This window comes from Myripristis murdjan, chromosome 9 (genome assembly GCF_902150065.1).
Source record: "Myripristis murdjan chromosome 9, fMyrMur1.1, whole genome shotgun sequence".
NCBI classification, from domain to species: Eukaryota; Metazoa; Chordata; class Actinopteri; order Holocentriformes; family Holocentridae; genus Myripristis; species Myripristis murdjan.
Genome location: NC_043988.1, coordinates 14578853 through 14594954, shown reverse-complemented (window position 1 = coordinate 14594954; position 16102 = coordinate 14578853). Strand labels below are relative to the sequence as shown.

The 16102-nt window shown below is 41.4% G+C and overlaps 1 protein-coding gene across 2 annotated transcripts in view; it reads right to left on the bottom strand.

Annotated features, from left to right (window-relative positions):
- arb2a (ARB2 cotranscriptional regulator A) overlaps nucleotides 1–11416 on the bottom strand; it is a 176937-nt gene extending 165521 nt beyond the window's left edge. Inside the window, exons 1-4 of one of the 2 annotated variants that reach the window (XM_030061156.1) lie at nucleotides 11310–11416; nucleotides 9034–9172; nucleotides 7516–7617; nucleotides 3808–3908 (exon numbers count right to left, since the gene is read on the bottom strand). In XM_030061156.1, coding sequence (XP_029917016.1) covers nucleotides 3808–3908; nucleotides 7516–7617; nucleotides 9034–9139 — 309 coding nt within the window. In that variant the 5' untranslated portion in view covers nucleotides 9140–9172; nucleotides 11310–11416. Of the gene's footprint in view, nucleotides 1–3807; nucleotides 3909–7515; nucleotides 7618–9033; nucleotides 9173–10018; nucleotides 10111–11309 lie in introns of those variants that run through there. The other variant, XM_030061155.1, reaches the window with a different exon arrangement.
- Nucleotides 11417–16102: the final 4686 nt, after the last annotated feature.

The window sequence follows — 16102 nt, the reverse complement described above, 5'->3', positions numbered from 1 at the left end:
TCTGAGAAAACTTCACACTGTCAAAACTGCACACAAATCCGTCCACACAGTTTCTACAACATGCTGATAACAGCTGCGCAGTTTGCATGCAATTTGTCCTCTTCTATATAAATCTCACTTACGGCTGGTTAAAGGGAAATTCCACTCTTGGAGATGCTCCCACTGTTACATACAGTATCAATCTATGATGCTCAGTATATTCCAGCAGTTATTTTGTGATCAAGTGCTATAATTTACATTTTTGTTGTATCAAATTTCGCTCAACTCATTTCCCAGAATGACTTTAGACAACCCACAGAGGATTTGCCTGGCCTTGTTGCATCGGTTTTATGTGTCAGTGGACGGAGCAGCAACAATAGTGATCGCAATAGTAAGGGCAAGGCAGCAAAAAACTTTCCAGCTGAGACAAATTGAGGGACGGTTACTCAAAACACAGCATGTCTTGCAGCTGCTCTGCATTATAGATAATTAAGACAACTGCTGGTGGAGAAAATGTTATCTCTTCGTCTGCTATGATGGATTTCTCCGTCTGTGATAGTTAAATATTGGTGCAAATGTGTATATCTAGAATGAGACCCTTTCTTGTCAGTTCTAACACCAAAATAATGTTTACTTAAGGTGTTACATTGTTGTTGTTTTTTTTCCCTGTTTACAGCATGTTCACATCGCGTGACATTTACTTTAAGTGCCATCTGCCAACTTGTGAACAGCATTCATGTCAACATCAAACTCATAATAACAGCTAGGAATCTCCTAATTTTCTGAAAGCTCCTCTATATCCGACTGGGAGGTCGTTAACGCAGGGGTATCTAGAAAATGGAGACTGTTAAACATGAATAAATCCAAATTCAATGCTACTTTTACCATGCATGTTTTTAATATAGCCACCATGCTTATCATAAAACCGCTAATAGTTAAATAGTGTTAATACAGAGTTAAAGACTTGTAATGTTAGTTTACTTTATTTTCCATTTCAGTTATTTTACATGAACACTGGCAAGTCATACTGATGGGAATCTGTCCTTTACTTTCCTTCTAATACGAGGTGAACACGGCATAAGAAAAATATACAATAAAACAATAAAATGGATCCAGCAGTGCAAGGTACATCACAAACAGCTGTTTTGAATTTTTTGGTAGATTTTTCCTTTAATTTACTATGTGGAACCTGCAACTGCCAGTGAGCCCCGTAATTGTGCATGTAGGCTATGTGCTCCGCCACAGTGGTGTCTCAAAAAGGCAATCACTTTGTCAGTTGAACTTTTGAGACTTTCTTATATTTAGCATCTTAGGACATTATGCTAAAATCCCTGTGGGAACTCGAACATCAAACACACAGTCCCCAGACACAGTGGACCAATGTAGCTGCTCTCAAATAGCCCCTGCAAATCTCTGCACATTGAGACCATGACTATATGGAAAATAAATAAACAAGGAAAAGGGGGGAAATGATTCAGAGTTGGAGTTTCCCACAATGTATTGCCCTTGCGTTCAACCCAAAGTCGACCGCTCCCTCTCTCTCTTTCTCTCGGAGGCCATCACACCGGCATCCTCGTCCTCCTTCCCTCCATGCATCCCTTCATTCAGACGAGGCTGAAGTGCAAATTGGACATCTGGTGCTGTGATGTGTCTGACAATACAGCCGCCATCTCTCCCCTTGCACGCGTACACACACACAAACACACACACACACACACGCACACACGCAAAGTCCTCTACACCGAACACAGGGCCATGAAGATATAAAGAGACTGAAAGGAAGAAGGGAGGGAGTGAGGGAGGAAGGGAGAGCTGCAGAACATTAGGGGGCACTAATGATGAAATGCCATTCACAGTGGCAGGGGCAGGCAGACACACACTGCTGTCCTTGTGCCGGCTCACTCAGCTCTCCGGCTGTATTGTGGCTAGATGTGGCCGCTCTCGGGGGGTCGGTGTACGGAAGGCACCGTCTGCATGCAGTGCCAAAAACTTAATCTACACTCACACCCCTGACATGTGGCACAGCCTCTCATTCAAAGAGTAGGTGGACAGACGCAATGCCTTAAAGATGGAAATTCATGCACAAATACACCTGCACGTGTCAGGCACACATGCAGAAATAAGATCATGTGCGTGCAGGTATGCCAATGTGAGCGCGCACACACTTACACACAAAGAGGCTGACTAAGCACCATAACCTACTTTTACTACCAAAGACACACTATTCAGTGGCTGTTTCTATTTATAAAGAAGCATATTTCTAACAGCAAAGACAATGCTCTTCTATCTGCAAGGTTGCATGAGAAAGGTACAGTATTCATTTTCTTGAATCATCGAAGGCCCAAAAACAACAGACAGATAATACTGCTTATTCAGGTAGTGCTCCTTTATATCCAGTCAGTTAATCTCCTGCTGCACGATTCAAATCTCCTCTCATTATACAAGCTCATATCAACACTCAGATTGACACTGTTTCCTCTTTTCTTCTGCAAACAAGATGCTTATGGGTTTTTTTTGTTTTTTTTTAAATCACAGAATGAATAAAATTTGCATACATCCTCCTTGATGATTATTCCTTCCCTCCAAATGTTTGGCCCCCCTCGGATGCCTGAGTTCAGCTAGTTTAAATGTCTGTGTGTTCTTTCAGGGCCTCTGCTTGCCTGCTACCAAATGTTTGCTTCTACAGCCCTTTTAGATGCTGGGAGATAGTGGCTGAGCAGGCAGAAGAAAACAGGAGAAAAAAGCCTTCACAGAAGGCTGGCTCTCAAAGGAGCTATACCTGCATTAGAAATAATAAAAACACCCAGGTAATCCCACAAAAGGGTCCATCGCTTTGCTTTGAACTTCAAAGAATGAGCACAACAATTAAAAGCAAAATAGCGGGGGATGCAAAAAAAAAATAAAAGAAAGAAAAAGATTACAAAAGAACATTTGTCTCATTATCTTTATGCATATTGCATGTGTTGGTACTGTGGGAGTGAATGAGAGGTGAACTTTAGGATGAATGTACAGGGATGCAATTGGACCACCACGAAACTCAGAGAGAGCGACAATTCAATCCAGCAGGCAAGGGGAGAATTTAATTGAACTTATGTTACAAAAATTTTATCAGATTTTACCCCATATAAGCCATTCCACAACATGGTAGAAGATCAAGGTGAAATCCCTTGTGATATCTGCTGCAGAGAACGATGACCTTTAAAATACTTGTGAGTCCTCCTTTGACCTGGTTTATTCAGTCTAATCTGACGGGGACCTGGACCACAGGATATACTTCTGTTGAAGCTGTTCTGTGGCACTGGCACAAAAACCGCAAGAGCATCCGTTTGCACAGTCCCTCACATATACGGCATTAAATACAGAACGATTATTTTTTATTTTTTTTTTTTTTGAGGCAAATGCGCATATCCAAAATCGGCCCACTCATAATATCCAGTACCCATAGGAATTACAATACCAATATGAGTGAATCAGAATAAAAATGCAGATGCAAAACAGGCTAAGCTTTTCAGAATGGTCTTAAGATAATTAGTTGTTTTGTAAACGAAACTCCACATCAGTTTTGCTCTGTAAATTGACCAATCTTGACCACTGTAGTACAAAATGATGACGGTAAAGGTCTCAGAATTATGTTAATCAATCCACTTCCTCCAGTTTGTAATGATGAATGCACGAGACCATGACACTTCGAGTCTATTTGTTTTTCCACAGAAGTAACGAGCATCACCACATGTGTTCATATGTTTACCAAATGATTGGTCAGGATAAAAAATTTCCGATAGTAGATATTAATGGTCTCTCGAGACAAAATTGGATCTGCAATGTTACCTCTCCAAGGGCTTCATAGCGTTTCTGGTTCCAGCGGTGGAGGTCCTCTCTGGCATTGAAGACAAAGGCCTCGCCTGTCTTTATGTGCCTAAGCTGGCCATCTGGGGGAGGACGGAGGAGGGGAGGAAGGAAGGAAAGAAGGAAGGAAGGAAGGAAGGAAGGAAAGAAAGAAAAAAGGTAGGAGTGAGAGAGGAAAGGAATAAAAAAATGCAGGGAAGAAGACAAGTTATGTTTGATAGTATAAATGCACTACAATATTATAATTCCTGCAATCATAAATGATAAATGCAATTCAATATTACACAGATGCCTCTACGTGTGTGTGTGTGTGTGTGTGTGTGTGTGTGTGTTCTAAGTGGAGGTCTCTATCTGCAACTGGACACGCAGAGGTTGTCCTACTTGCCAAAAGACACAAACTAGCTTTGACCCGCAGCCCCCCTTTATTTGTTTTCATTTTCCATTCTCTCTATCCCTCTTCCTCTCCCTCTCTCATTCTATTCCCCTCCCTCCTGCGCCCCCCCATCTGGCAGGTACAAGGCCTGTGGATGCAGCAGCGTTCTTCCAGTCACGACTCCAATGGCCTTCTGGGAAGTCTGGCAGACCAGGGCTGGACAGCTGGTATGGCATAAACTCTCTTTGCCTCTCTACCTCTTCTCATTTAAAGCCCTCTCCCCTTCCTCTTTAGCCGTGTCTGTCTCTATCTCCCTCTCCTTCCTCTCTCACTCTGGCTACAGGCCACAGGTCGATCCCTCCATTTTCCACCTGAAATCTCTGCGAGCAAAAACTGAGGGAGTGGAGGATGGGGGCAAGGTTATATGTGTGTGTGTGTGTGTGTGTGTGTGTGTGTGTGTGTGTGTGTGTGTGTGTGTGTGTGTGTGTGTGTATGCGTGTGTCCGTGCATGCACTTGTGTGCATATGCAAGCGAGAGATAGGTGGTCTGGCACACATTAGTCACCATCACAACTGCTCCTTACAATTCCTTTGAGGCTGCTGTCTGGGTATAAGCCAATCACTCTTACCAGCAGTGCTCACACACACACACAGGCATGCACACACACACACACACACACACACTCACGCACGCACACACACGTCCCACCAGTTCAAGCCAGGTGTACTGTGTCAGTATGTGTGGCTCTGTAAATGGTTGCAGGTGAGCCACATCACTATTACAATACATGAGAATTGATTGCAAAGAAATAAAAACTCTGGCTGAAAGGTGTAAAAACTCATTATTAGTCAGTAAAACCAGGGGAGTACTTTTAATGCATCCAGGTTTCATTTCAAATAAAGCAGTCATAAGACAGGGAAAAAAAGTTCAGGAGTATAATAATATTTTTTTTTTCTTAATAAACAATTACCCTTGTGTGTCTGTGTAACCACTACATTTATACCTTCACAATGAGCCCATCGATCCTGCTGCTGACACTAGAACACAATAAAACACTAAACAGTGTTAAATTGAATTTTGACCTTTATGACTGCAAAATTGGTAAGAACTACACTACTGAAAAAGCACACATACTTAACCCAAATAGCCAGGGGGCTCTCATACTTTCTCAATTATTGCACATTGTGAGAAAACCCATCTGAGATATAAATAAATATATTATCTTTTGAAGATATGCATAAGCATTTTTTTTCATCTCCCTCTAAATTGCCACCATTTTCACCCCTCTATCACTGTGATAAATCTTATATTGCTAACACGGTGTGTATTACAGCACTTGCTTTCATGGTTAGTTGTTAGACAACATGTAATCCTGAATCTGAGTTTGTCATCATGTTGCATTAAAAGCAGAGTAGCGCCTGAGAGGTAGAGCGAGAGAGGGGTGAGAGGTTTGGAAAAAGCAGTGTGCACAAAAGTACCTTGAAGAAAATCAATTATGCATTCACGGAGGGGTGAGGATCTAAACACTATTGCCTAACAGAAGGAAGAGAGGAGCTATAATGAAATCGTACAGTAGGCAAGGGGTGGGTGTGGGTGTGCGTATATGTGTGTGTGTGTGTGTGTGTGTGTGCATGTGAGAGAGAGAGAGAGAAGCGGAGAAAGAGAGAGAGAGAGAGTGTGGGGGGTGATCAGCTCCATCGCCTCCCCCAACACATCCTCTCAAAGGAATAACGTTTTCTCAACTTTTCTCCTCTTTTTCTGTCATAATTAGCATTCTGTTCTCAATTTGGCCGCTTAATTAGGTGTACATAACCTTGGATTTCCAGTAATGGAAAACCGGAGGGCTAGCGAGATGAAGCCATCATCTTCAGTGATTAAGATACCTGCAAACTATTGTACACAGCCTCGTCTATATTCACTTCATTACATGGTCAAATTAACATTTTTGTTCCACCTGTCTCGGGCAGAGGTAGCCTGGGTATAGCTATAGAAATGCCTGCGAGCCAGAGCAACTGTGAGCCGACATACTAGAGACACCGCCTGAGGGGCATCACGGCTTTAATAGAAATGATATCCTTTAAAAACAGGCCTGAGTGAAAATTGACAAGAGATACAGATGGGGGGTATGTGAAAGGGAGTGGGGGGGTAGGGTAGATGGGGCAGGTTAAAGAGAGCCAGGGAGAGAGGCAGAGAGACAGAAAAAAAAAAAAAACTGGCGTAGCGACGGGGAGGGGAGGGGGGAGAGAGAGAGAGAGACGCAGAGAGGGAGAAAGGAGGAGAAAGACAGAATGGAACAGAGCGATGGAGAGCAGGAGAGCTGGAGTGTCTCCAAATGTGTCGCTTCCCCAACAGCAGACTAAGCGGGGACTCAGGGTGGTGGTGGGTGGGTAAGGGGGTGAGAGGTGGGGGGGAGGGCTTCGGGGAGGTAAGTCTCCGTGTTCTCAGTTCTTAGGCACACCGAGGTTATGCAAATGCTCCGTCAGACGGAGGGCAAGGCTGAGTAGGTTACTGACGGGCCGTAGAGTACACAACATGTCCCCCCAACTCAGCCAGCCAGCCAGCAGAGACACTGACAGAGAGAGAGAGAGAGAGAGCGAGAGAGAGAGAGAGAGAGAAAGAAAGAAAGAAAGAGACCACTGGGGGAATACTAAGAGCCAAGAACACAGACTTACCCCACCCGACTCTCCACCTCTCTCCACCTGGTTTGCTTAAAGCAAGCCAGGAGAATTCTAAAGAGACTTTTAGATCATCTGGACCCACAGCATTCTGGGTCCAGCTCTGCTCCCCCCTGCTGTCACCGTTAACACACACACACACACACACACACACACAATGTCCCAGGTGATGCCAGAGACAGTTTTAGGTCATTAATTCAAAAACAGTGACATTGCCCCGAACTTAACAGTGATTACACACGAAATCTGGGTGTACTGAAACTGCAGCAGCTTTGTGAAGTATTACACTAATGCTGGAGTTTGAGGTGAACTTTAATGTGGCTCTGGTGGAAGCAACTAAATCTTATAGAGATATTTCCAGGTGATGTTCCATATATTTTTAGATAGCCCTATATGTGTCTGGCCCCAATCCAGTGCCAAGAGATGTCTCTTTCTGTTCCCTTGAGCTTTAATGTTTTGCCTGTAATGTGGGTAGCGCTGATCTGATCTCCTACAGCTCATGAGTGGTTGGCTTCACTGGTGGAAGCAGCAGCTTTTACTTGCTAATTGTGAAAAAGCAGCAACGGGCAAGCCATGGAACCAGTTGTGGATCTTGTGGTTTATGTCTTTAAAGACTCAGACTGATGTCCGGTGAGCACTTACATTCGTTGAAGGCATACTCGAACTCCTCCAGTGTTTTGGGGAAATTGAGCGGGGGTTCATCTTTCTTCATCAGTTCATCTAGGTCTATTCTTGACAGCAAATCTGAGACAGGATGGAGAGGGTAGCAAGAGCAGGTCAAAGGTGTGTAGAAATTACAGTGACAACAGCTTTTCTTCAAAGCCTATGTGAGTCCAATTTTCAACTTCTCTATCTCTGCCACATCATGAACCTATAATTAAAGTAATCTTTACTTTCACAACATCTCTCCATTCCCTCAGGCATGAAGCAACATCAGCTAATGACGCAACACCAGCTATTAATAACTGTCCTGATCTTTTACAACGATCCAAAGTTCTCCCAGTGCACAGAAATGCACACCTCATCATTATCCTCAAGTGACACACAGGCAAAGGAGGAAATATTTTGACACAAAAGTGACATTTTTCTGCAAATAAAACAAAACAAGCTATATCAATGACAAGCTGGTCTGGTGAAAATGTGAGTCTGCTTGATTTTTCTTCAGACTTCAAAATGAAAATAAAGCTGTGGCACATTGCTTCAAGGTTGATTAGGATGTTGTAGCTGTTTGGACGAACAAATACTTTCACTTTCATTTGTGTAAATGAGTGCCATTCAGGATTCACAGAGCTATATAGAGAGATTTCTAAATTACTGTGAATGCCAACATAGGATTTTGCACAGATAGCCTCAGTTTTGCAGTGTCATGACAGTAAATAGCATATCCCCCTTTCAACCATATACGGCAATCTGCACTATCACAAAATAAAAGCAAAGGAAGGATAGAGGTAAGGGGTGGTGAGGTGAATTGGTGGGGAGGAACAAAAACCTATACCATGAACAAATGTCAGGGCAATTACAATTAACCATAAGTTTAAGTATCTGACTATTTAACATAGGCTTGATGCATAGGTGCACAAATGTCTGCATCCAAGTGTATGTCAACACGACAGGAGAGGTACACATATTATATGTGATTTTGGAAAAAACACAGTGGTTAAGTTAAATTATCGAGTTAGCATTGCAATCTAATACAATCCAATACAGCTGTTCTGCCATAAAGTTTCCTGTTCTGATGCCTATAATGCTCAGGTTTTCTTTTTGTCACAGTAATAGAGATGTTGATTCAATAGTATGTTTGGCATTGAGTTCATTTAGTTAGTTAGTGCTGCTGTTGTACTGGACTGCATTTTAATGAGTGGTGTTTCTACTATTCTGTCCCCCTCATGTATATAAATGGGGAGGACAAAAAAAATAGAAACACCTCTCAATATAATGAAGTCCAGTACAAGACCTCTGCAAACTACAACCTCAATAATAAACATAGAATTAAATTTATACATTATCCACAGTCAACAAAATGTCATGTCAATAAAAACTGAACATTATAAACTTTCTTAAAAGATAGAATTTATGGCAGAGCTGTTGCAATGGACTGCAGTAGATTGTGTGTGTGTGTGTGTGTGTGTGTGTGTGTGTGTATCCTTCTCATTCATTCACCTTTGAGTGCAGTAGTTTTCTCTCTGTCCTCTTGGCCAGCCACCTGAGCCATGGTGATCCACAGTATGTATAGGCCTAATATGACAGCACAGGGGGGAGATAGCATGGGTCTTCCACTCCAAGATCACAGACGTGCATTCTGTTGCATGTGGAAAAAAAGAATGAAAAAAATACAGTATTAACTGCAGGAATCAAGAAGTACTAGAACAAATAATTATAACCTGTGATAAATACGCCACGATGCCTGTATTACACAGAGACTGTATTCCCTTTTAACTTGAAGATATCAGTTTGAACTTAAAAAGTATGCCTCATGCCCTATTGCAAACATGAGCTGTAAGCTGGCAGTGGGCCAAAATAATGGAGCTATGTCATAGCCTACAAATTTTCTGCAGAAGAGTTTTCCATCTTCTAATTAATGAGGTAAACCGTGATTAGACAACTTAATAAAATGGGGAGGTGCTATGAAGTGCAAAGACACACAGTGCATGAAGAGTGACAACCATAACTGTTTGTTTGTTTGTTATAAAACATCGCAGCACAACAGCAGCAACTACTTCAATCAGTCCAACCTGCACGGGAGTATATGCGCTCAACTTTGCAAGCTTGCACCGACTGACTTGAATTGCTCATGCAAAATAGCAATTACCTCACTGGTTTACAAGGCACGCTACAGGCAGTCAAAACTTCATTTTCGCACGCTTTACAGCATTGCATAAATGGACTGAGAGGTCGTTTCCACCAAACAGTCACAGAGAAGTCCCGCTATTTCCTCTAGAAAACAGTCATCGCCTGTTTTATAAGACACGGCTCATATTCGTGCAACAACTCTGGAGTGTGTGAAGCCAGCTACTTGCGAGCAAGCTAGGATATGTGTGCTTTCATGAGACAACTCGTTCAATCCAAACGACACAGAGAGGCGCGGAGAATAAAAAACTTTTGATCGTAGATGCATGCATGTTTTTTTGTTGTTTGACTCACGCACCATCAGTACATGCGACTGTCCACTTGCGGCTGCTTCCTTGAAATTTCTACAACAGGAAGGACTCTGAGCAGTGCCAGTGGAGAGCATGAAGCTTCCGGGTTACCGGGGCAACGGACTGGAAGGGAGATTTAAAGAGACAGTGGCAGCGATACGACAGCTGCGCACAGAGCTGAAAAATCCCTCACCAGCAGCAAGTATTTTAATGTTTTAATGTTGTCCAACTCAGGGGCGAAAATCCCATTTCATTATTGGGGGGGACAATAAACAGCAAAATTTCTGAGAGTAATTGTTGGGGGGAACATGAAAAAATTGCTGTCTGGCACAACTGTACCTCCCTCTTTCTCTCTTACGCTCCTTTGAAATTTGCAGTACAGTGTTGAGCCCTTAGCATGTTTATATGTTTTAAATAATGGTATTAAAAGCAATAATCCTCTAACCAAATTTCTTTGCTCACTGTTCTATTTCCACTACAGTCCATCAAAGTAGCTTCACAACAGGGGTGTCAAACTCGTGCCATGGAGGGCCAAGAGGCTGCAGGTTTTCATTCCAACCAACAACTCCACCAGGTGATTTCACTGATCACCCTACCTCGAAACAGAGAGGCGGGACTAATCAGTGAAATCACCTGGTGGAGTTGTTGGTTGGAATGAAAACCTGCAGCCTCTTGGCCCTCCATGGCACGAGTTTGACACCCCTGCTTTACAAGACCTAGAAACTCAAAATAAGCTCTAAAACTAGAGTAAATACCTTGAATAATCCAACTACATCAAACAATTCTTCAAAAAACATATTTAATGTAGTGTCAAAAAAAAAGCAAGATATGGCATCAAATAGTGATAGTATACAGTGTATGTTTGAGCTGTACACTGTCCCTTTGAGATCAAATAAGAAAATGAAATGTAACTATGCCACAAAATAATGCAACTTAATAACTTAATAATGCAATTTAAAAAAAAAAATATATATATACACATATACATATGTATACACATATACATATATATATATAGATATAGATATATAGATATATAGATATATATAACACAGCCTTAAAATATCAGTAAAATATGAACTATTTCGGACATTAATATCCTGACAGACTTTTTGAAAGAATAAAAAACTCAGTATTTGCTCCTCCTGTGGTCTGTCCTCTCTCTCCCTCACTGTCTCGTTAGCTATTAGCTTAAACAGTGAGCTGAAAGAGGCAGGTTTTGGACCAAGTAGGGAAAAATATCGCTTTTCATATTACAACCTTGTGCTTGGTGAACAAGTGGTGTGATAAATGACTCACTGGCTTTCACTTGAGGAGGTTTTCTTGCTAGTTCTCATCAGGTTGCTGCTTCTCCGGCTGACGGACTGACTGCAAGTTACTGAGTTGCCGCTCTGCCGCTAGCAGGATGCGGACCAAACCACTTTGAGGCATGGGGGGGCTCATAACTTTTAAACACTTAAAAACCCACTATTTTACATTTATAATTAGCACCGCTTGCATTGTACTTCCATTGAATATTACTATATTATTCAAGTCATTAGTAACACTACTACTAATAGTCCCAGTGGAGTGACATGATAATGATGAGCCCCAGTGCAAATGTTTTTTTATGGTGCACTATCACGTCTTCCATCAGGTAAAAAATTGCACGTATATTTATCACACATCTCTTTATCGAGAGGTTTACTGCTCCACTGATCATACACTCCTGATCAAAATTTTAAGACCAGTTGAAAAATTGCAAGAATTTCCATTTTTCACTGTTAGATCTTAAGAAGTTCTAAGTAGAGCTTCAAAATGCAAAAAAAAAGAAGAAGAAGAAGGAGAAGAAATGGGAGTGAGACAAAATAAAAAATAATTGAGTAAGCAATTTATTGCAAACAACCATTAAATGCCTCCTGATGGCAAAGGAAAAAAAGCTTTCTCTCCTTGAACGCGGTCGGATTGTTGAGCTGCATAAGCAAGACCTCTCTCAGCGTGCCACTGCTGCTGAGGTTGGACGCAGTAAGTCAGTCATTTTAAACTTCTTAAAAGATCTTGAGGGTTATGGAACAAAAAAGTCAAGTGGTAGACCCCCCCCCCAAAAAAAAAAAAAAAAAAAAAAAAAAATTCACCGGCCCTGAGCTTGAGGATCCAATTGGCTGTCCGTCAAGACACGGGACGATCCTCAGCCCAAATTAAACTTGTCACTGGTGCCAACTGCAGTCCCATAACCATCAGACGGCATCTGTGAGAGAAGGTTTTTAAGAACAAAAAACGTCTTCAAAGGCCTCATCTCCTTCAACGGCACAAAATTACCCGTTTGGAGTTTGCACGAGAGCACCAAACATGGGACATTGAAAGATGGAAGAAAGTTTTATTCTCTTTTATTCTCACCCTTTTGAACCATCCTGCGTGTTCCCCTGATCTAAATCCAATTGAGAACATTTGGGATTGGATGGCAAGGGAAGTTTACAGAAATGGACACCAGTTCCAGACAGTAGTTGCCCTCCGTGAAGCCATCTTCACCACTTGGAGCAACATTCCCACTAGCCTCCTGGAAACACTAGCATCAAGTATGCTGAAACGAATTTTTGAGGTGATGGCTGAGGTGAGGCTTTTTTGCCTTTGCCATCAGGAGGTCATGACAGTGTGGATACCTGACAGAAAATGACACTGAATCCACATTTTTGCCAAGATTTGGGCTTTTAAAGGCTGTGGTCTTAAATTTTTGATCAGCTGATGAACAGCCTATTTCAGTTTAATGGTTGTTTGCAATAAATTGCTTACATTTATTTATTTATTTATTTATTTATTTATTTATTTATTTTGTCTCACTCCCATTTCTTCTTTTTGCATTTTGAAGCTCTACTTAGTACCTTCTTAAGATCCAACAGTGCAAAATGTAAATTCTTGCAATTTTCAACTGGTCTTAAAATTTTGATCAGGAGTCTATTATAGACAGTAACCTGGTCAGCACCATGGACAGCGGTCAGCAATCCACCACAGCCTCATCTTTAAATCTAAAAAAAAAAAAAAGCCCAGCAGGTTGACAACACATGACTGTGACAGCAAACATGTAACTCACTGTTTGTAATCAAAGGTATCATGCATATGAAGAGTGAAGTACAGTACATGTAGATACCCTGCGTGGTTAGAGTGTGTGACTGGTTATACATGCCTGCTCTCATCAGTCAGAGGCCTATTTGCAGGATATGGGGACCACCACTGATTCCTTGGAAGGCTAATGGGCCTTTTGGAGCTCTGGGCTCTAGTGCAACTGCACTGACCGCCCTCGCAGTCTGCTCAACACTCCCCTCAAGTGCTGTCATCGTTTTGGGGGTTTTTGGGGATTATATGCACATTAATTGATTTCGCCTGAGCCAAAAAATGAATGGGATTTGTGGGTTCTACTTGTCAATCATTCTGTACTCTGTGTGTCAAACGATCTGAACAGAAATCTGACAAACTTGTTACAAATTTTAATATCTTACTAAAGTTTTAAATTATTTTGCCAACAGCAGTGATGTGGCTGTTGCATTACCCTCACAGTCACACCAGTTAGATGTGCTAACTACATTCCTCAGGAGAAATAAAATTATACATATAGTCTGGACTGTTTAATAAATGCATTTCTATATTGCCTCACAGTCACACACTGATGGCAGAGGCTACCATGCAAAGCACCAAGCTGCCCATCAGGAGCTGTTTGGGGTTCAGTGTCTTGCTCAAGGACACTGTGACACTCTGTGGAGGAGCTGAGTATAAAACCAGAAGTCCTCTGATAAATATACAAGCACTCAAACTCCTAAGACACATGTAGTTGTGTAGTGTAACTAAATTACCAGGGATGTCATGCAACGCTAATCCTACCTGGGCAGTACAAGGGGCATTCTGGACAGGATCGAATTCCCATTGTGCTGAAATAAAAAATTCCAATCACCAGACATCTCCAGGTATGTGTCCAGGTATGATATAGTGATATAATGCACAAAACCCCTTGCATATACCTGTTTTTATCAGGAAACCTGTTCTTTTTCATCTTTAATCTTTTATCTGCTTTACTGTGTGCTGGTAGGAGCCACTCAGAGTAAATCCAAGACTGCCTCTGATGGTCAGGAAGAATGAAATGGAACAAGAGCTATGAGTGTAACTAGAGTTCTCTGTCACACAAAATGTAAGTGGCAAGATTCTAAAAGACTTTGTTAATATAATTTCTTGTATGCACTGAATGATCATAGCCAGTGTTTAACATCGCCTGTGTTGGTAATCTACAAATCATGAAGCCACATTTTCACTGGTAAGTGGGAACTGTAACTAGAACAAACTATAGAACAGGTGTGAACTTGTTGCATGCAGTTGTGGGTTATTCATGCAGCTGGAAAGGGTAATGTAGCGCCATACTTCTTTCTGGTTACAAAAAAGTTGTGTCTCTTATACACAGCAAGTCCAGCTGCATTTCATTCTGGTCTATTTACTTTACCATCTGTGAAGAAATTAGCATTTCTTCCTCTTTTATAAAGAATTTCTCTCTCTATTTTCATGCTAAATGGTGAGTCTAGGCACCTGCTGTGATAACATTCAAAGCGGGTGATCTAGGAAGACATCCTTCCTCTTTGATTCTGAGGGCTGACACCAAAATAAACTTTTTCTTAAGGATTATTTTGGCAATTTTCTGCATGTACTCAACAGCTCAAAGTAGAGATGAACAGGAAAGATTGGGAGTGATATCCACAGTACTTTGTGGATATGTGCTACACATCTGCTGTGCCATCAGGAAGCTCAGTGTTAGCCGTTGTTGTTTTAGGTAGCAAGAAAAAAAATCTGCTATCTTGATGTATTGCCATGCCATCTACATTTGTCCAGCTTTCTGTGGAAATAAGAATACCAAACAACATAAACATACAATATAATGAGTGTGGAAAGGCAAGGTACATCATCCATATCTCCTTGTTAACAATGTCCAAGTGTTTTAGGGTGGAGTTTCCCCTTAATAATTTAGTTTAGTTTACTTCAGTTTATTGTTATTTCGCACAGCAAAAAATTAATAGCTTAATACAAAAAGTTTACATAATTTAAAAAAAAAAAATGTGCAGGAGAGAAAAAACAAAACAAAACAAAACAAAACATTAGGGCTTGTCAGGTGGACCTCCAAATATGAGACATACAACATAGAAACTAACAAACAAGACTGGAAAACCCATGAAAAATCTAAAGAAAACCATAAGAACTAAGGTGTGAAGTGTCCAAGAAAGGTGACCATATTACATGCACCGTAGATACCGCAAATAATCCGAGTGGTTATGATGTTGCATCGCTTAATTAATCCAAAAATAAAAGTCTAGGCTAGTTCTCTTCCTGGATAAGTTGAGACTGGTGGAATTTCTAATGTGATCTGGTGGGCGGTTTCAACAGAGAGGTCCTCGGGATCTAACAGAAGATAATCTCTTACAGGAGTAATTTTTCATTTGTCCCCCCTCCACGGCAGATTATGCTGCAGGGTCAGCCACCGAACACAACACCCTGAGCTGGTTCGGTTGGGATCTGCCGTATTGCTCAATGGCACTTCAGTAGGACAGAGACTTAGGCACGGGGGTGCTGAACCAGGGTTCTCCAGATGAGAGACAGTTTCATACTCATATACACTATACTACTCATACACTATACCCACTAGGCTACACATTAATGAAACTTGCATGGATTTTTTGCTGTGAAGGTTTGTTGTTACTAATTCACAATATATATCAGGGTATCAATTGATATGTAAATTTCTGAGTCAAAATGCCGTGACTGTTTACCCCATATAAATATGGCATGATGAGCTCTGGGATTCTAAAATGTTTATGTAGGCTTGATAATCCCCAAATGAATACTGCATAATAGAATACTCAATTTATTCTTTGTGATGAATCATTCTTTGTAATGATTTGTTGTGAATTATGCTGTCAGCTTTTCCGACAGTTGTCTTTTGAGCCTATCACCTGTCTACAATGGAAATACAAATGGATAACCCTTACAAGGTAGTTACTGGGGGACGGAGGGGGAGAAAGAGAGGGAGAGCAAGAAAGAGAGCAAGAGAGAGACACACACACAGAGTGAAAGAAAGAGATCAA